General features: G+C 36.1%; 1 protein-coding gene across 3 annotated transcripts in view; it reads left to right on the forward strand.

Annotated features, from left to right (window-relative positions):
* The window catches only part of VMP1 (vacuole membrane protein 1), a 132,206-nt gene that overhangs the window by 27,298 nt on the left and 82,921 nt on the right, over window positions 1-21,987 (forward strand). For all 3 annotated transcript variants that reach the window (XM_032615635.1, XM_032615636.1, XM_032615634.1), the window contains exons 3-5: window positions 455-590; window positions 2,179-2,269; window positions 3,510-3,620. In XM_032615635.1, coding sequence (XP_032471526.1) covers window positions 455-590; window positions 2,179-2,269; window positions 3,510-3,620 — 338 coding nt within the window. The remainder of the gene's footprint in view (window positions 1-454; window positions 591-2,178; window positions 2,270-3,509; window positions 3,621-21,987) is intronic.

The following is a 21,987-nucleotide window of genomic DNA, read 5'->3' on the forward strand; positions in this document are numbered from 1 at the left end:
TTTACAAGACACTAAAAAGTAAGTACTATTTTTATCTTCATTTTAGAGAAGAGAAAACTGAGGCATAGAAAGGGTGATTAACTTACCCAAGATCACATGACTAGTAGATGGCAGTGCCAGGATTTGGAACCAAGTAGTTTGCATTCACGTTTTGAGCTCTGAACCACTTCGTTCTATGATATGGTGCTAAATTGCCCTTCATAGAAAGTGGGCTAATTTAGCATTCCAGTAATGTATAAGAAAAGAAACTTGTGTCCTGACAATAAAATAATTCCAAAAATAATGGTAAGACTGGAACAGCAGGACATAGCCTAGACTTGTCACAACGTGAACCAGATTGTTTTTTGAGGTTTATATGCAGTCCTTCAGATGTGGGATGGGAAGGTAGGTGAATAATGAAAGTAACTGGAAAAAGTGAGCATCCTGTTTTAACTTCTACACTAATGTTTTTCAGATCCCCCTTCAGTGAATGAAAAGAAGAGGAGGGATCGGGAAGAAAGGCAGAATATTGTCCTGTGGAGACAGCCACTTGTTACCTTGCAGTATTTTTCTCTGGAAATCCTAGTAATCTTGAAGGAATGGACCTCAAGGTAAAGAGTCTTCTGTTTCCTTTTATATAAACCGTATTTACTAATTTTAGAAATCTTCAACAGTCTCCCTGCCACCTGCTTTATCAAAATGGGTTAATTAAATTTAGAATGTTATAGGAACATACTTATTTTCCTTTTTATGTGTAGTTTGAAGAAAAATAGATTAGGGAAACTTGTTGCTATTTGTTCACTGGATTGTTACAGTTGACCTTTGTCTCATGTTGAATCTTTTATGCAGAGGAGAGCGCTGAAAACAAGAAGTTTTTTCTTCTGGCTTTACCTTCAGGAGAAATCAGGCCTGTGTACATTAAATACACTGATTCTTTAGTAGGTCAAGGTTCAGGATACGTGGCACTACTGATAGTTTGAGCCAATAAAAAAGGACTCTGCCATGGAAATTGTGTTCGATCTTTTAATTTAGTGCTTGTAAGCCCTGTTTCTGATATCGTAAAGAGCAAGTTGAACTTTTACTTGCCTTAATCATTTTCTGGTTTACTTTTCCAAGTTATCTGTAATAATATCTTACCTTTTTATGTGCTCACAGTTTATAAAGCATTTTGTAACACTTTTTTTTTTTTTTGCGGTACGCGGGCCTCTCACCGTTGTGGCCTCTCCCGTTGCGGAGCACAGGCTCCGGACGTGCAGGCTCAGTGGCCATGGCTCACGGGCCCAGCCGCTCCGTGGCATGTGGTATCTTCCTGGACCGGGGCACGAACCCATGTCCCCTGCATCGGCAGGCAGACTCTCAACCACTGCGCCACCAGGGAAGCCCTGTAACACTTTTTAAGTTCATTTGATCCTTATAGCAATTCCATGAAGAAGGTAAAATAAGTATATGATCATCATGATTTTAAAAACAAGAAACAGAATCAGATTGGTTGAGTGTCTTACTCAAAGTACAGTACTTAAGAGACTCTGATCCAAGTCCTCTGACTAAAGGCCAGTGCCCTTTCCATTATATCATAATGCCTGTCCCAATTAGAAGTTGGGGTATGTATAAAAGATTAGTTTTGGGGTATGGGAAAGGCTATGATGGAATTTCTTTTTCTTTTTTTATAAAGTTGTTTATGTTTACTTATTTATTTATTTATGGCTGCACTGGGTCCTCGTTGCTGCGCAGGCTTTCTTTAGTTGCGGTGAGTGGCAGCCACTCTTCGCTGCCGTGCGCGGGCCTCTCATCGTGGTGGCTTCTCTTGTTGTGGAGCACGGGCTCTAGGCGTGGGGGCTTCAATAGTTGTGGCACACGGGCTTAGTTGCTCTGTGGCATGTGGGATCCTTCTGAACCAGGGCTCGAACCCATGTTCCCCGCACTGGCAGGCGGATTCTTAACCAATTGTGCCACCAGGGAAGCCCCTACGATGGGGTTTCTAATAAGAAATTCGATCCTATACCCAAGTATCTGGTCTTGACCCCCTTCTGTACCCCCAAGAGACCATAGTGTTTAAGAACAAAAGAGCTCAATCCAGCAAGAACAACTTCTAAAGCTGAGCTAAGTAACCTAATTGCTTCAATAAGAAATGTTTTGAGAGTGATGAATCCTGAAACTGAGACTGTGACATATTTCATTTTTTTTTAATTTGTTTTTAAGATTATGGCATCGTCAAAGTGTTGTGGTGTCTTTTTTACTGCTGCTTGCTGTGCTTATAGCTACGTATTATGTTGAAGGAGCACATCAACAGGTAAGAGGTTCAGCACCTCTGTTTCTATTCTTGTACCTTCCCTAATCCCAGTTTCAAAATGGAGCTTTTGTGGATTTCATTGATTTTTTTTTTAAATGTATCTCATAACTGGTATTTTAATGTCTTACTTTTAAGGCCAAATATTAAAAATATTCTTGTGGTAGTTCATGGCTGCTCAGCATTTATATTGGATATATATCATTCCTTTTTACCTTTAAGGATTTAAATGTAACTTTCCTAACAGTGTTTAGTCAAAGCAGCATGAATCCTTTAATCACTACCAAAGTCTTCATATTTTTTGTAACACACTCCTATGATCCATCCAAGCTGATATACTCATCCTAGATTGAAGGTTAGGTTTTATATGTATAGAGTGGGGGGAAGTTCACTTGCCTATCATCTGTACAGCATAAATGAAGGGAAAATAGGACATTTTGTTGATAACTTTTGATAAAATTGCAAAACGTTAATGTATTCTATTAGGAAATAGTTCTAAAATGGTATCATTTCATATTTTAGAGCAGTTTACCTCTAAATGCATCAAAATGCTGTTGGTGATTATCTCTGGGGGGGTGGAGATTATGGGTAATTGTTTTTTATTTTACGCTTTTATGTTTTTCTAGTTGTCTGTAATAAACATATATTGCCTGTAAAATTAGAATAACAAATGGCATTAAAAATGGGGAGGGAAAAATTTTAAAATAAATAGATAAAAATAAAAACGGGGAGGAGCAGCAGTTTACCTCTAATCAGAGAAATTTTTATACTTATAAATGCAGTAGTTGTGGCTCACGGGCTTAGTTGCTCCACGGCAAGTGGGATCCTCCTGGACCAGGGCTCGAACCCATGTCCCCTGCATTGGCAGGCAGATTCTTAACCACTGTGCCACCAGGGAAGTCCCTATCATGCTTTCTTAAACAAAATTTTTATAACTTTTAAGTATCTTTAAATTTTTTATTCTCATAGTTACCAATAATTTACATTTTTTGTATAAATGTCATTGTAATAATAGGACTTTTAAAATGTAGAAATGAGCTTTAGTTCAGTTACATGATTTTTTTTGCCATCTCTGCTACCACATATTAGAGGAATTTGGACTCTTCAAGGAGCTTTTAATCTTAATACTTTCTTCCTATTGGAAACTTAGTTGGTTTGTTTTATTTTTATTATAGTTGATAAATACCATATTTCTGCTTAAGAATTCTGATTTTGTTTTCACCTCATCGCTTTTGTTTTTCAGTATGTGCAACGTATAGAGAAACAGTTTCTTTTGTATGCCTATTGGATAGGCTTAGGAATTTTGTCTTCTGTTGGGCTTGGAACAGGGCTGCACACCTTTCTGCTTTATCTGGTAAGAATAATTTTAATAAGCAAGATTGAAAGAGATTATGTTTTAATTGGTGCTTTTACTATAGAAGTTAAAACTCTAGGATTTTTACTTAATTACCTTTGTGTTTTATATGTATTCTAATCCTCAAGGCAGTGATTTGGAATTCTGTTTTGTTTTTCCTTTTGGGTTGAGAATTTAAAAAGAAAAAGGAGGAAGAACCCTTAGGCAAATGAGATTGTTTACTTATATTAATTCAGCCAGGAAATGTTTTTTCCTTCCAGATTTTGGAATAATGGTTCTCTTGCTTATGCAATTGTCTTTGTAATAGTTGAAGTTATTTAATTGTACAAAATTCCATGTAAGACTTAGAATTAATTTGGTCAGTTATTTTCTCTGTTAATCTGCAAATGAGAAATGGTATCTTCCCTCACGTCCTCAAACACCATGTACATACTGGATAGTTATTTTGGTAATCTTATTGAGTGCAGTTAAAGAAGTATTACATGTGTATAGCTAATACTTTCTTAAACTTTTAAATCAAAGTATAAAATGTACCCCTCCTAAAAAATATTTTTTTTTACTTAGTTGAAATGAGAGAGATAAAAGATAGGTTTTCTTTGGGATATTTGCAAATATACTGAAATAATGGCAGGGCTAGGACTAGGAGGTGACAAGCAAGACATCTAGGGCACAGAATTTACATTGGCACTTTTAGGGTCATGTAACTGTGGGGTTGATGAGTGAATGCCTCATTAAATTTTGTGCCCTGGATGCCTCTTTTGTTTTACTCTATTCCTGTCTCTGAATAATATATTGAAAACAATTTCACATTTGAAAACAGCTTGATCTTGATAGAGAAAACAGGTGAAAAGTTGTCACAGCAGTACTGATTCTGAATATAGTTCAACAGTGCAAACACTTCCAATCTCTGTGCTTCCGTGAATTCATTTCTGAAGCAGGTATGATAAATATTAAGAAATGATTATTCAGAAGGCTGCTGAATTAATGGTCTGAAGAATAATTTAAGAATTAATCTAGGGCTTCCCTGGTGGCGCAGTGGTTGGGAGTCCGCCTGCCGATGCAGGGAACGCAGGTTCGTGCCCCGGTCTGGGAGGATCCCACATGCCACGGGGTGGCTGGGCCCGTGAGCCATGGCTGCTGGGCCTGCGCGTCCGGAGCCTGTGCTCTGCAACGGGAGAGGCCACAACAGTGAGAGCCCTATGTACCGCCAAAAAAAAAAAAAAAAAAAAGGAATTAATCTATAAGGGGGCTTCCCTGGTGGCGCAGTGGTTGGGAGTCCGCCTGCCGATGCGGGGGACGCGGGTTCGTGCCCCGGTCTGGGAGGATCCCACATGTCGCAGAGCGATGGGTCCCCTGAGCCATGGCCGCTGGGCCTGCGTGTCTGGAGCCTGTGCTCCGCAGCGGGAGGGGCCGCGGCAGTGGTAGGCCCGCGTACCGCAAAAAAAAAAAAAAAAAAAAAAAAAAAAAAAAAAAGAATTAATCTATAATACATAGCTTCTGTAAGTTTATGGGAGTTTAAAACATGGAATTTTAGAATTCCATTCATGGTTGCTTGCTGATTTTATCCCAGATAGAAACATAAATCCTAGATAAGTAACCCATATCAGTGTTTCTTTAATAACTACATTCTAGAAGTATAATGCTATACTAGAGGTTGAGGCAGAGGGAAAAAAAGGAATTACAGGTTACAGGTTACCTTTCTGTTCTTTTCTAGACCTGTCCTCTTAGATTCCTTAGGAAAACCAGACTAAAGAACTCATTTGTAGCATTTGATTTATTTGGAAGTATTTGAAAAGCAACCCAGAGAACAGATTCTGCTGAATCTTAAAAGGAATTCTAATGAACGTTATAATTCCCATAATAAGAATAAAGAAATTTGAAACATGGAAGTTTCATGTTTCCTGTTTCTTTTTATATCCTTGAGAAACCCTTATAAAATGTGTTGATGTGAAAACATTATTATTTTAATTCCATTGATCTATGTATCCAGTAGAGGATTTAAAACATATAAATAAGAATTTATTATAAAATTCATTTGCGGGAAAAGTCAAGTCTTTGTTTCCATAAACTAAGTAGTTATTTCTGCCCTTGATCAGAGTGCAGGTTTAAGGGAATGTAGTTAGATTTTTCACAAGTTTAGAAAGAATTCTTCAAGAGCTATTGGAAGGAAAGTATCACTCTCTCATTATACTCAGGGCCATATGTATTATACTAGTTAAGCAAGTGTGGAGATAAAATCAAGGAACATCTGAAGCTGTGTTGCATTGTACATAAAAGCCATATAAAAACATTGTGGGATTATCATTGCTAATAATAAACTGGGGTCCAGAGTGGATCAGGCCATGTGTTTCAGAATTAGGTTAATTTGATTTCTGTTTGTGAGTAGCATTTAGAATTATTTTAAATGCCCTAAAATTAAATAGAAGCAAAATAACCAGATTTGTGTTTTATGAATATATAATTCTGGCTATAGTGTGGGTGATAGATTGAAGGTGGAAGAGAAAATGGTCAGTTAATGGTAATCCTTCTGAGGACACAGGCTTCCATGGAGGTAGCAAGAAGTATGGAGAGGAAGAGGTATTTACTAAAAAAAGAATATGCAGAGAAACTAAGCAGAATGAAGGCAAAAGGTGGCATAAACCTTTAATATTTCAAGAGAGTGGTTGGAGTGGCGGTGGCACTGGATAAAACAGGGCAAATCTTAGGGAAATTTTATTTGTTTAGTGTGGAGGAAGAAGGAGCCAAAGATTACTGTTGGTTTTTGACTTAAATGAGAAGATGTTGTTACCATTAACTGAATAGAAACCTGTCATGTGGTCACTTGTTCATTCAGTATATAGTGTAAGTTCTGAAAAGAGAAATTTATACGGATTTGTAATTATGTTGCAAGGTAGATGAGATCTTCGCCTGATCCCAGTGGGTTGCTGGTGCCAGTGGTTGGATGGAAAGGAAAGGGAAATTTGTAAAGGACTAAGAACACTTTCTTTTCCTTTCTCTTTTTAATTAATAGGCTTTATTTTTCAGACCAGTTTTAGGTTTATACAAAAATTGAGCAGAAAGGATAGAATTCCCATATACCTTTACACATACACAGACACGCACACAGAGCATTTCCCTATTTTTTTTTAACGTGAGGTATAATTGACATATAACATTGTATTTCAGCTGTACAACATAATGATAGTTTCCCCTATTATTAGTATTATTAATATTAAATTTTTCACAAGTCTAATGATTAATTAGTGTTATTTCCCCTATTATCTTGCTTTACTGTGGTACATTTGTTACAACTGAGGAACCAATACTGATACATTACTAACTAAAGCCCATTGTTTACATTAGAGTTCACTCTGTGTTCTATAGTTCTGTGGGTTTTGACAAGGGCTTAATGTTATGCATTCTCCATTACAGTGTCACAGAATAGTTTCACTTCCCTAAAAATACCCTGTGCTACACCTGTTTATTCCTACTCTTCTCCTTCCCCCTATCCACAAACCCTTAGAAACCACTGATCTTTTACTATCTGTATAAGTTTTGGCTTTGTTCAGAATGTCATACAGTTGGGATTATGCAGTATGTGTCTTTTTCTGCCTGGCTTTTTTCGCTTAGCAATATGTTTTTAAAGTTCCTCTGTGGTCATACAGAGTGAAGTGAGTCAGAAAGAGAAAGACAAATACCATATGCTAACACATATATATGGAATCTAAGAAAAAAAAAATGTCATGAAGAACCTAGGGGTAAGATGGGAATAAAGACACAGACCTACTAGAGAATGGACTTGAGGATATGGGGAGGGGGAAGGGTAAGCTGTGACAAAGTGAGAGAGTGGCATGGACATATATACACTAACAAACGTAAAATAGATAGCTAGTGGGAAGCAGCCGCATAGCACAGGGAGATCATCTCAGTGGTTTGTGATCACCTAGAGGGGTGGGATAAGGAAGGTGGGAGGGAGGGAGACGTAAGAGGGAAGAGATATGGGAACATATGTATATGTATAACTGATTCACTTTGTTATAAAACAGAAACTAACACACCATTGTAAAGCAATTATACTCCAATAAAGATGTTAAAAAAATAAAGTTCCTCTGTGTCTTCATGGCTTGATACCTCATTTCTTTTTATTGCTGAATAATATTCCATTTTCTGGATGTACCACCACAGTTTGTTTATCCATTCACTTATTGAAGGATATTGTTGTTTCCAAGTTATGGCAATTAGGAATAAAGATGCTGTAAACATTCATGTGCAAGTTTTGGGGGGTATATAAGAATTCTACTCATTTGGATAAATACCTAGGGGCATGATTTGTGGATTGTGTATGTTAATTGGTGATATATAGGAAAGCAATTGACTTTTGTGTATTTACCTTGTATTCCGTAACCTTGCTGTAATCACTTAATAGTTTCAGGACTTTGTTGTCAATTCTTTAGGATTTTCTATATAGATAATCATGTTGTCTGCAAATACAGTTTTACTTCTTCTCAGTCTGTATACCCTTTCTTTTTTTTTTTCCCCCCTGTCTTATTGCATTAGCTAGGTCTTCCAGTCTGATGTTGAAGTGGTGAGAGGGACATTCTCCCTTGTTCCCAACCTTAATGGGGAAGCCTTTACTTTCTCACCATTAAGTATCATGTTAGCTGTAGGTTTTTGTAGATTTTCTTATCAAGTTGATAAAGCTCACTTCTATTCCTAGTTTGCTGCGAGTTGTGTTTGTTTTGGGGATTTTTTTTTTGAGAGTTTTTATCATGAATGAGTGTTGATTTTGCCAAAAATCAACTTTTTTAGACAACAGTGATCAAAAATGGATAAAAGGCCAATATAGCAAACAAATTCAGTATGTAAAGGCTTGAAGAGCAATATGTTAATGTTAAAAAGAAATATAAAGAGATACCCAGCATATGCCATTTCCATTTGAGCAGATTAGCTCTTAGATCTGTTAGTTCTTGGACACAGGATTCCTTCCAGGATTCCCTAGGTATAACAGGGAAAATGAAGGAAAACAAGCATTTGCAAAAAATAATTTTCAGGGAAGTCAAACAAAAGGAAGATAAAAGATGTCACTGGTTTTTGTTTATTTTCAATTACCTGGTTGGGATGGAAGTCAGATTACAAGAAGTTAACCATAGCTACTACTACTACTAATACTGAAAATGGCAAACATTTTCATCATCATTGTCATCAGAGTAATTCTAGTTGAAATCAGTTCTATTTTTTTTTAATAAATTTATTTATTTATTTATTTTTGGCTGCGTTGGGTCTTCGTTGCTGTGCATGGGCTTTCTCTAGTTGTGGCAAGTGAGGGCTACTCTTCATTGCGGTGAGCAGGCTTCTCATTGTGGTGGCTTCTCTTGTTGTGGAGCATGGGCTCTAGGCACGCGGGCTTTAGTAGCTGTGGCATGCGGGCTCAGTAGTTGTGGCTCACGGGCCCTAGAGTGCAGGTTCAGTAGTTGTGGCACACGGGCTTAGTTGTTCCGCGGCATGTGGGATCTTCCTGGACCAGGGATCGAACCTGTGTCCCCTGCATTGGCAGGCAGATTCTTAACCACTGCACCACCAGGGAAGTCCCAGTTTATTATTTTTTATCCATATTTGGTATTCATTTTTGTGGGGAGATGTTGCATCCCCATCCTGTTGAACTCCAGCCATATGATTTGCTTTGAAATGTGAGCATAAGTGATAGGTGTTGCTTCCTGGCAGATGCTTCAAGGTTTGTCATACTGTCTTTCACCTGGAGCCTGAGTCTCTGACTGTGATGAACAGATTCCCTTTGCTAGCCTCTGATGGATATGTAGAGTAAGGGAGAAATAAATTTAGTTGTCTTAAGCTACTAAGATTTTGGGGCTGTTTGTTGTTAAAACCTATCCTGACTGATAGACTAGCTAACACTTATTGAATGTTTTCCCATGCTAGGCTTTTTGCTCAGCACTTTACATGAATTATGTCATGTAGTCCTCCCAAGAGCCACGGTAGTCAATAACCAATAGTGTAGCAAATGTATAGTAAAAAAATTTCATGAGTAAGTATAGACTGTGCATTTGTGAACTTTGGCAATTATGGAGAAAAATAGCCAGGAAACCAAAGGCAAAGCAGAATCGAATAAAGGTTTAAGAATTTGATCTCTGTTATTATTTAAGAAGCTATTCAAAACTCTGGATAGATTTTTAAAACGTAACATTTTCTTGGTGATAGATGGTTGACACAGTTTTATCCTTATAGATCACCATTCCTTTTGTTTTATATTTGTCAAATGTGATTGTATCTGGAAAGTCCTAATTACACCTCCTTTCATTTATGAGCCCTTACATAATCACTTAGGGAGATGTGATGTTAACATTCTCATGTCATACATTTTTGTGCTGATGAAATAGGCACTCTTTCCATATACCCATATAACTCCTCAGTCAAGAAAGCAATTAACTATATTAGGAGAGAAGTCTGGTCAGAAAAATGATCCTTCTTTTGACAATAATTTACAGCAAAACAGGTGAAAAAGAAACTGAGTTTAACAAAGGGAAAAGATTTAATTCATTCTCGATCATGGTTCTTTTTACTGGAAATTATGGCTTTAAAGTGAAATAGGAACATTTTTCCTGCATAGACAGACTTTCTCAATTACATTCTTCCCAGCATGGAAGTTAACCTCTTTTGGAAGTAATCATTTAGTTAATTTTAACTCATTGTGCAACTAAATGGTGATTACAAATATTACTGTATTTCCTAAAATATTATATACCTATATATCTGTCTTTAAAATGGAAAAGTTATCTTGATTTTTAAATTTATCAATCAACAATTTCATTTGTATTTTTAGATATAATTGAAAATTTTTAACTTAATTCAGATGTCCTGAAAATTGTCATCACTTCTTTAAACATTAGATGTAAAAATAGTTGTGATTAAATTTTAAAATTAAATTTAGTGAAAATCAAAAGGAAGAATGACTACTATCAAATTTTGTAAATTGATTTGGGAAATCTAGTAGTTTGCCGAGAACAGATATGTAGCCACAAAGGAAGAGTTAGATACTGTTTATGCAGGAATAGTGATTGCTAACCAGAGAGGAAGAGATGAAGGGGAAAGTGAATGGATTCCTTCTCAAGGCTCAAGGGGTGTTGGTTGGGCCTCTAGGTTAGTTGGTTTGTTCCATTAATTCTAACAGTCAACACATGGGCTTCAGGAGGGCTGTTAATTCCCTGAACACTATACTTGTTATGTGTCTTCGCAAATATGCATCTTTCTGGCAGAAAGGGCCTATAGTATTAGATTCTCCAGATTCTGTAACCCATAAAATGTTAAGAACCACTCTTATAGCACTTTTTTTTCTAACTGTGGCTATATTAGTTTGCCACTAGGTGGCATTGCTAATACAACTATACTATATTTGCAGGTTCTATTCTGGATAAATATGAAGCCCTCAAATAAATTAGAGGCATATTCTATTATTTATCTGTATTTATGACTATATAATGCCAGTTAATGCATGTGAATGAAAATAAGTTTTCTTAATAGTTTTGCACATTCATTAATTAGTTTCGCAGTTATCAGACTTTCCATTGTGATATATATTTTTACATGCAGGACATACTCCCATGGCATGCATAGTTTCAGATGTAATACCATAATTGTATCTTTTTCTTTAATATTTAAGAATATGCAGTTGATGGAGGGTGATTTTGTTATGGGACTAAAATCTTTTATTCCTATCATGGGAGATACTTAATAGGGCATATTCAGAGCTGGATTTGAATGCATAGTCAGATATTACTAACTCTGTGATATTTGGCAAATATCTTAACTTTTTAAGCCTCAGTTTATTCAACTGTAAATGGAAAAGATAATAATAGTACCTATCTCATAAGGCTGTTTGGAGGATTAAATGAAATAAAACATGTATACTTTTCATTCAGTGGCTAGTATATATAAGGTGCTCAGTAAATGTTAAGCCACTGTTATAATAATTATTGTCATTTTTCTTGCTCTGATATTATTTTTAAAACAATCATTTTCAATTTTCCTGCTTTAGCTATTATTCTTAAGAAACTATAAGCAAAATTTCCCACAATTGATTTTAATGTAGCAGAATGTAATACCATAGTTGAAAACCACAGATTACTGTTCCATTTTCAGTGACAATAGATTAGGCCGTTTGGATCAACTCGCTTGTGAAAGTATCTTAAAAAGTTGATAAAAATTTAAAACATCTGTTTAAAGCCACCATAGAGATAAAAAGATAGCAAAGAATTACAAGGCCAACATCTAGATTAAAGGGGAAACCCAGAGAGGTGAAACCAGTTAAGTATATGGCCTTAATAAACCTGCAGGCTTTGGATTGGAACTTGATGGGCCACACTTTAAACATAAGGATGAACTAGATACAAATCAGCCCATACAGGGACTGAAGCTCAGGCTAAATCTTAAGTCTGGAGGAAAATAAAATAATCCTAGGCATCACATTATATTTAAAAAAAAAAGTCTAGCATTCAATCAAAAGGAATCAGATATCTGAAGCAACATGATAATTTGGTCGAAACAAGAAATAAGAGAAATAGATCCATAGGGGATCTATTTAACGAAGTTATTAGATGTATACTTTAATCCAAAATCAATGTGTTTCAAGGAAGTAAAAAACAAGTTTGAGTATTTTTGCAGAGATTGAAAACTACAGAGGAGAGCAAGTGAAAATTTTGAATTAAGAAAACATTATCTGAAATGAAGAACTCAATTAATGGACTTCAGTAGACAGCAGCTAAGACAGGACTAATAAACTGCAAAATCGGCCAGAGAAAAATATCCAGAACAAAAAAGGAGAGATGGAGAAAAAGACATACTATCTTCAGAGGAATTTCAGTGAGACTGATTTGCTGTCATTGATTTTTTTTGTTTTGTTTCAGAGATGAAGGACAATTTATTTTTCACAGCAATAGCAGTAGCAAGTGCATCAGCTTTTTTTTAAATTGGGGTATAGTTGCTTTACAATGTTGTGTTAGTTTCTGCTGTACAGCGAAGTGAATCAGCTATATGTATACATATATCCCCTCTTTTTTGGATTTCCTTGCCATTTAGGTCACCACAGAACATTGAGTAGAGTAAAAGTCAGCTGACAGTGGAATATCTTTAAAGGTCTAAAAGAAAATAACTACCAACAGAATATACTCAAAGTGTGCCCTGAACAGTATAAAATAAAGGTACTTTCAGAAAAACAGAGCAGTTTGCCACCAGCAAACATGCTCTAAAGGAAATACTAAAAAGTGTTCTTTGAATGGAAGGAAAGTGATTCTAGATTGAAGCTCAGATTCAGGAACAAATAAAGATTAAGAAAAGGGTATATATATGGGTAAATTTAAATTAAGGTTGACATTATGGTTTTTTTTCTTTTTTTGTTTTGTCTTTCTATTTTTTTGACATTATGTTTTTAAATTTTATTTATTTTATTTATTTATTTTTGGCTGCGTTGGGTCTTTGTTGCTGCGTGCGGGCTTTCTCTAGTTGTGGTGAGCAGGGGCTTCTCATTGTGGTGGCTTCTCTTGTTGTGGAGCACGGGCTCTAGGCGCACAGGCTTCAGTAGTTGTGGCTCGCGGGCTCTAGAACGCAGGCTCAGTGGTTGCAGTGCATGGGCTTAGTTGCTCCGCGGCATGTGGGATCTTCCCTGACCAGGGCTCGAACCCGTGTCCCCTGCATTGGCAGGTGGATTCTTAACCACTGCGCCACCAGGGAAGCCCAACATTATGTTTTTAATGATAATGTAATGATAATGTTTTGAGAGATTTAAAGTATTTAGAGGGAGTTAAAATAGATCATCTGCAAATCACATGTGGAGTAATTGAAATTAAGTTATTCTAAAGTCTTTGCATTGCCCTAGAAAAGGTAAGATATTAATTTATATGACATTAATTAATAAAGATCTATATTATAATCTTTAGGGTAAGTAGTACAAGAATATATAACTATCAAGCTAATAGGCACAAGTAAAAACCAAGTAATTTTTAAAAAGCCAAGCCAAAAGAGGGAAAGAAAGCAGACAAAAGGAACATAGAACAGGCAGGATAAGTAGTAAGCATTCAGTGGTATATTTAAATCCAAATATATCAATAAATGGAATAAATGTTTCTTCCAGTTATCCAAATAAATATTTTAAAATATTCAGCTATTTGCTAAATCCAGCCTTCATACCTAAAATATACACAGAAAGATTAACGGTGAAGGATGGAAAAAGATGAGCCATTTGATGCCAACCAAGAAGAGCTCATGTAGTTATATTGAAATCAAAGTAAAGTATGAGGCAAGAAGAATTAATAGATAGAATGTGTTTGTTGGTAATAATAAAAGACTCCGTTCACCAGGAAGATATAACAGGTCTAAATTTGTATTTACTAATATATACTCAACTTATGGAAAGCAGAACTTGGCAGAAATTTAGAGAAGGAGATAACTTCCACAAACTTGGAGAATAGGGAAGTGTAACACAGTTACTGGCTATACGGTCAACGTGTATGTAACAATTGTGTTTCTGTATACTACAATAAACATTTAGAGAGTGAAAATTTTGGAAAGCATCATTTATAATAACATTTTTTTGAAAAGCAAATACCTAGGAATAAATCTAACAAAAGATGTGCTTGGCCTCTATATAAAATTATAAAATATTGTTGGAAGCAAAAAGATCCAGGTAACAGAAGGTATATATTATTTTCATGGATTAGAAGACACAATATTGTAGCTGTTCTTCCCAATTTTGTTTACATAATCAATGCAATATCAGTCAAAACTTGAGTAGGTGTTTTTGTAGAAATTGACAAAGTAATTGAAAAAAGATTTTCATCCTTGCAGCTTTGTAGTAAATCTTGACAACCAATAGGATGTGTCCCTCTTGTGTGTTTCTAATATTTCTTGATCTGGATAGAGGATACCTGTGTCTGAAATAATTCATTAAGATGATTGCATTATGCACTTTTCTATATGTACTATACTTAAATAAATACTCTGTTTTAGTACATCTGCTCTTTTGTTTTAGGATTTTGAAGTCATTTTGCATAAATACACCTGTAATAGATGTCTAATTCGTGAGCTAATTTTGTCTGGCAAGTAGTGCAAGTTTACTGATTTCATCCATTTACTTTACTCATGTTTTTTGTAAGTAGATCAGATGCAAAAAAAGGTTCTGTGGCTGGTAAATTTTTCTAAGATCATACCTTCTAAGCCCTCTTCTCTTGGATACTAATTTCCAGAAATCCATTAACGAATTTATTTTAGTCTTAGCATATATGTAGCAGGTTTCCATTCCAGGCCATCCAGGAATGCTTATTTACTAGTGGAAATAATGCCCAGAGTGAAAACAAGTTAATGAAGAGAACATGGCTGCTGTTAACCTCTTTGTTGTATCTCTGTGTTTGAATGTGTCAAAATTTTCACCTTAATAATGATTTGACCCAAGGGGAGGCAGCCCAGGGGCAGCACTTTTGCTGAAAAGGGACCGTAAAGGGATAGTAAATATTTTAGGCTTTGCGGGCTATGCAATCTCTTTTGTAACTCCTCATATCTATCATGGTAATAAGAAAGCATCCAGGGACAGTGTGTAGGAATGAATGTGACTGTTTTCCAGTCAACCTTTATTCACAAAGAGAGGTAGCCGACTGGATTTGATCTGCCGGCTGTAGTTTGCTAACCGTTGCTCTAACTCATGGGATAACAGTAGTACACCAGAAGAAGCATATTGAGCTTGGGAGCCTTAGTGAGCTAGCCACCCCCTAAGGATTTTTACGTGACACGTTATGCATTTGATTCCTCCATTTGCCAAAAAAGGATTAGCACTTCTCCCAGGTCATAATATTAGACTTAACATGATGTTTTAGAAGAGAATATAGTTGTGTGAGTGCTTGAGTGGACTGTGAGACCATCAAGGGGAAAAAAAAACAACTTTTCATGAAGAGAAAAGTAAAAGAATTTCTTCCAAATGAGCTGCCTGATGACAGCAAAATTTAGTTCTAATCTCATGTTTTAAACCATTGATGTGTGCAATTATTAAATACCGGTCTTCACAACACAGCACTTATTTAGAGAAATAAATAATTTGTGGATTACGTTTAGATTGATACAAACAATTAGGAGAAGTGATAGGGTAATTTCAGTAGCCACCTTAAAATTATTTCCCATTACTAGAATATATGATTCATAATATATTCATAATAATAACCTGGTAAAAAACCAGTTTAACAGGAACTTTGGTACTTCATAATGAGAAATATATCTCAGACATGCTCCTTATATGCATTCACATTATTATTCCTCAAGTTATAAGACAAGCAGATGATTTAAGAGCCATTTGTAAACTGTATGCCATTAATGATTATAAAGTCTGTTCTATTTAACAGTAACAAAGGAAATGAGTCCTTCGGCAGGAATTTACAAATAATGTGATACATGAACAGTTTTTGACACTAGGTGGAGCAGTTTCCCGGAGAAAGGCTTCCCAAGCCCTATATTCCTTTCAAAATAAGCCCAGCACTTAGACAAAGAACTCAGAACAAAAACTATCAACAATCATTAAAAACTGTTAAAGGCACTCAAATATTGAGCTATAAATAGAAGACTGAATATATTTTGCAGTTAATTTTTCTCTTTGTCATATATTTTAACCACTGAATTCTCTCGCCTTTGGGGATCAAAATGGTAGGGATTTTCTTTTTCTTTTTTTTTTAATTTTTATTTATTTATTTTTGGCTCTTCGTTTCTGTGCGAGGGCTTTCTCTAGTTACGGCAAGCGGGGGCCACTCTTCATCGTGGTGCGCGGGCCTCTCATTATCGCGGCCTCTCTTGTTGCGGAGCACAGGCTCCATACGCGCAGGCTCAGTAGTTGTGGCTCATGGGCCCAGTTGCTCTGTGGCATGTGGGATCCTCCCAGACCAGGGCTCGAACCCGTGTCCCCTGCGTTAGCAGACAGATTCTCAGCCACTGCGCCACCAGGGAAGCCCTGGTAGGGATTTTCACATTAGAACTGCCCTATCTAGATGGCAGTTGGTATGTAGAAAAGTTTGGGAACTATTCAGTTACATTGTAGAGTAGATCAAGGTTTATAAGAAGATACAACATCAAGACATTATTATCTGAATGGTATTTATGAGTCATTTGTTTAATATGACGATTTTAAATTAAGAATATAGTTTTATAGATAAAAATTGGTAGTTTAAATTCACTGGAATTAAGTTAGTAGATGTCAAGAGTGTTTTAAGTACCATGAAAAACCATGGCCATAAAACTGTAAGTTCAGAATGCAGTTATCAGGTGTAAAAATAAGATATAAATGAATAAAGAATTCTACTTAAAAATAAAAACAAAATATGACCTTTTAAAAAATTTTTTATTAATTTATTTTTGTCTGTGTTCGGTCTTTGTTGCTGCACACAGGCTTTCTCTAGTGGTGGAGAGAGGGGGCTACTCTTCGTTGTGGTGCGCGAGCTTCTCACTGCAGTGGCTTCTCTTGTTGCGGAGCACAGGCTCTAGGCATGCGGGCTTCAGTAGTTGTGGCACACGGGCTCAGTAGTTGTGGCTCATGGGCTCAGTAGTTGTGGTGCACAGGCTTAGTTGCTCCACAGCATGTGGGATCTTCCTGGATCAGGGATCGAACCCGTGTCCCCTGCATTGGCAGGAGGATTCTTAACCATTGCACCACCAGGGAAGTCCCCCAAAATGACCATTTTAATAGAAAAAAATTTTTGGCTCTTTGTTATAAAATAAGTACAGGGAAAGTTAATTGTGAGATATTTGCCCCTGTGTAAGATTCAGAGGTCTGTTTCTGCCTTAACGTTTAGGATCATTTCATCACTAAAATGGGGTAAAAATTTTACATTAAAAAAAATCCAAAAAAAAAAAAAAAAAATCCAACATGTTGATCACTATCAAATGTTTAAAGAACATCTCTGTCTATAGCACCCTGTTTCCTTTAGTGAACAAGTACTTTATAGTATGTATATAATACTTTATAGTACTGTTTTATATATATACATATATATATGTATATATATAGCTGTTTCTTACACGTTTTGACTCTTGGCTATTTATTGCCTAAAGTAAGTGTTATTTGGAGAACTGCATGGACATAGGTTGAAGTGAAATAGTGAAGCAGTTTCAGTAAGAGAACTATTGTAGTAATTGTTTAATGCCATGAGGTGGAATAATTCTTTTAAAAATTGTTAGCCAACCTGTTCACTATTTTTCCTGCTTGACTTCTGATTGTTGCTCCATAGCTTACGTGTGTATCCCTTGATAAGACAGAAAAAGAGAAGAAATTGCCAAAAGTAAGGTTCTAGTGTGACTTAGTATTGCTCTTTATAGGTATAATGACTCTGGCTATAAGCATGCAGTGACTCAGGGCTCTTGCGGGAAGACCAACAGGCCCTTCTTAGAAAGGGTCTGTTTGCCTTTTTTTGATGAGGGCATGATCAGCTATTCTCCCTGTCTTTCCCCAAGGAATGACTCATGTATTAACTCTTAAGAGCATCACCACATCAAAAGTAGAAACCAGGGTCTCCAGGACATAGGGCTGAGTTTTCACCAAACAGAAGGGTATGCACAGACTGACTGACTTCCTGCCCTTAAGTCACTATTTATTAATGTGTGTTTAAATGAAAGCTAAGAAGATTCAGTTTTGCTGAAATCTGTTCTGTTGGGTATAATTTTAAACAATTTATAACCTTTTTAAAAGCTCTTTTTATAAATATGTGGTCCATTCCTCCTAAACACTTAAACCAACTTTATGATCAAAATTGCTTAGGTTGGGCTTCCCTGGTGGCGCAGTGGTTGAGAGTCTGCCTGCCAATGCAGGGGACGCGGGTTTGTGCCCCAGTCCTGGAAGATCCCACATGCCGCGGAGAGGCTGGGCCCGTGACCCGTGGCCACTGAGCCTGCGCGTCCGGAGCCTGTGCTCTGCAACGGGAGAGGCCACAACAGTGAGACGCCCACGTACCGCAAAAAAAAAAAAAAAAAAATTGCTTAGGTTTAGAGAAGAAAAGTGAAATATGTCTTTATTTATGGATTGATTGAATATAATAAAAATGACTTTAAAAATAGGTCCTTATAACCTGAAGCATGAGCTATAGAGTTTACACATTTTTTGTTTTGGTTATTTTATGCTTATCGTAACACTTTTACTACATAATCTCATACATTGCTGTGTTACCTAGGTTGTGCAGGCATTATTATCATTATTTTCAGGCTTTTAATCAAATGAGGAATGTGAGATAGAAGTCTGATTACATCTAGTAAGTTACTAACAGGAACTAAAATCCACATTAACTAATGGCCAAATTACTGCTTTTTTACATATTATACTGCATTTTATAGGGAGGGACCAGGGGCTTAAATTTGTAAACTTGGGACCTTCTTCACAAAAAGAATATAAACACTAGTTAAACTTCTCAGTGCCCTTTTGGAATCAACAGTTTTATGCTCTAGCCTTCTAGAATTTTTTCTTGTATACCATAACCTTAGGTAAGTTGTTTTCTGACTGTGATGAGAAAAGCAATGATTAAAAGAATTTGAAGAGTACAATTCCTGTTTGTAAAAGCATTTCTAAACTCCCCTAAAAGTTGGACTTAAAGAAAACAAAGGTTTTGCAAGTCATACACACAACCATCTGTCATCTCCTTTCATTTATTTATCACCCAGATATTCCTAATGAATCACATTCCAGACTAGCCACTGACTCCTTTTGTTCCTCAGTGAAGGAGTGTGGCAAACAAATGTTTTCCCAGTGAATCAGCAGAGGATTCTTGATTTTATTACCTTTGTCCTAAACTTTCCAGACAAAACTAATTGGGAATTTTGCCTTTGGGATCTCAGTTGACTTCTGTGTGTGGATGATGAATTAGGCTATGAACTGACATTACAGATGTGCAAACAACTCCAGTCTTTAGGAATGTTTTATCAGTTCTGAGGGAGCTGCCTACAGTGGAAGAATGTCTGTCTGTCTGTCTGCTCATCTTCCTTAAAAACCTCATACAGGGACTTCCCTGGCGGTCCAGTGGTTAAGACTCTGCACTTCCAATGCAGGGGACACAGGTTCGATCCCTGGTCAGGGAACTAAGATCCCACATGCTGCTGGGCACTGCCAAAAAAAACCCCAAAAAACCCTCATACATACACATACTGCGCTCTTAATGTGACATCATATTCTGCATCTTGGTTGGTAAAAAGGCTTGGCTAAATTAGGCTCATAATTAACTAATATGATCATTTTAGGTTTTCACTTTTTAAAAAATGTCTCTGGAAGAAAGGGCCCCCAAATGAACTGAACAATAAAGTTAAAAATCCAGAAAACACTTTTCCTTAAATGAAGCAGCAATACATAGACTAGTTTGTCATTTACTAATATGATTTTTTTTCAGGTTTTAAGGTGTGACTGTCCCACACCTTTCTTACAAAGATCCTAATTTGTATTTGTGGCACCAGGACTGCTTTCTCAGGGCTTACATAGGTACTACATTATTATCAGGGCACTACTTAGAATTTCTCTTCTCTACTGGATTAGGATATTTTTGTGTGTTATAATTTCAGGAATGATAATTTTACCTCTAGGATAATTTTTTTTAATTCTAAATTTCTCTTAATTTGACAGAGCTAGTAGGATATTTACTATTCCTGAATGAATGTAAATTGTAGACGTGTAACTTTTAAAATTTATCTTAAAAGAATGTCTTAAGTTAAAATACTTTTTCCACAAATACCTATATCTGCTCTTATTAGAAATCCTACCCCCTGATCTAACTGTGGTTTTGCTCTCACCCAGACATCTTCTTGCCTGGCCAAGCACTACATCTTTTATCCTGGACAAAGCAAAATTATTCCATTATCAAAACTTTGGAAAATATAGTGTAATGCAGCTCATGAGACTAAGATATATGAGGCTTTGAACTGAAGCAAAACCAGATGTTTGATATGTCACAAATAGCTGAACTATCTTGTTGAGTTGACTTCACTTAGCATGAGTATACTGAAGTACCCACCCACCCCAAAAAAGAACCCTAAAAACCTGTCACTGATGAGAGTGTAACTTTTCATCACAGTTATAAAATTTGACCTTCCTATCATTAAAGGGAACTTCCATTGGCAGTAATTAGGAACTCTCAGGGGCAGTTAGTGAATGTTACTTATGACCTGGTTGGTAACTAGGAAATTTATAGAGCTTCCTGTGCTGGGGAATAACAACCTGGGCTGTACATAGCTGTTTAACTTCCTTTGATTACCACTATATAGATTAAAGGACACTGTCCTTAAATAGAAAAATTAACCTTTGAGGACTATCATTTGCTACTTTTCCTTAAGAAGTACTCCTTGTATTGATCTTTACTTACCTTGCCACATGGCACATTCTTTTCAATGTGCTGAGATTCATTTTATACCACAGTATATGGTCTATCTTGGTGACTGGATTTCATGTATACTTGAAAAGAATATGTATTTGGCTATTTTTGGGTGTAGTGTTCCATATTGTTCAAGTGTTCTATATCCATACTGGTTTTCAGTCTATTTATTCTATCAACTAAAAAGAGAAGTGTGTTGAAATTTCAACTCTAATTGTGGATTTGTTTATTTCTCTTTTTAGTTCTATTAGTTTTTGCTTTATGTATTTTGACATTCTGTTATTAGGTGCCTGCACATTTAGGATTATTCTGTCTTCCTGAGAATTAGCCCTTTTATCATTATGAAATGTCCTTTTTCATCTCTAGTAATATACCCTCTCCTGAAATCTACTTAATCTGGTATTAATGTAGAATACTCTGTCTTTTGTATTATTATGTTTACACGGTTTATCTTTTTTCATCCCTTTACCTTTACTTTTGGATCTGGATATTTAAAATGGGCTTTTTATGGACAGCATGTACTGAGGTCTTGCTCTTTAATTCAGTGTGACACTCTCTGCCTTTTCATTTGTATGTTTGGCCCATTTGCAATTAATGTAGTTGTCAATATGGTTGGGTTTAAGTCTATCATCAAACTGTTGGTCCCACCTATTTTTCATTCTTTTCCTGCCTTCTTTTGAATTGAACTTTTTTTTTTTGGTTTCTCCCTCCCATACTTCATGCTGTTGTTGTCATGTATTTTACTTCTACATATGTCATAGCTTTTGCTTTAAGTAACTAGTTCTTTTTTTAAGAGATTTTAAAATGAGGAAGAAAGGTGATCTCTGTTTCCAGTGCTCTTCACTCTTTTATGTACATTAAAGTTTCCATCTGGTATCACTTTTCTTCTATCTGAGAACTTCCTTTAACATTTATCTCCTGGAACAAATTCTTTTGGCTTTTGTATGTCTGAAAATGTTATTATTTCATCTTTATTTTTGAAATATATTTTCCCTGAATTCTAGATTCAC

Source organism: Phocoena sinus, chromosome 20 (assembly GCF_008692025.1).
Source record: "Phocoena sinus isolate mPhoSin1 chromosome 20, mPhoSin1.pri, whole genome shotgun sequence".
NCBI classification, from domain to species: Eukaryota; Metazoa; Chordata; class Mammalia; order Artiodactyla; family Phocoenidae; genus Phocoena; species Phocoena sinus.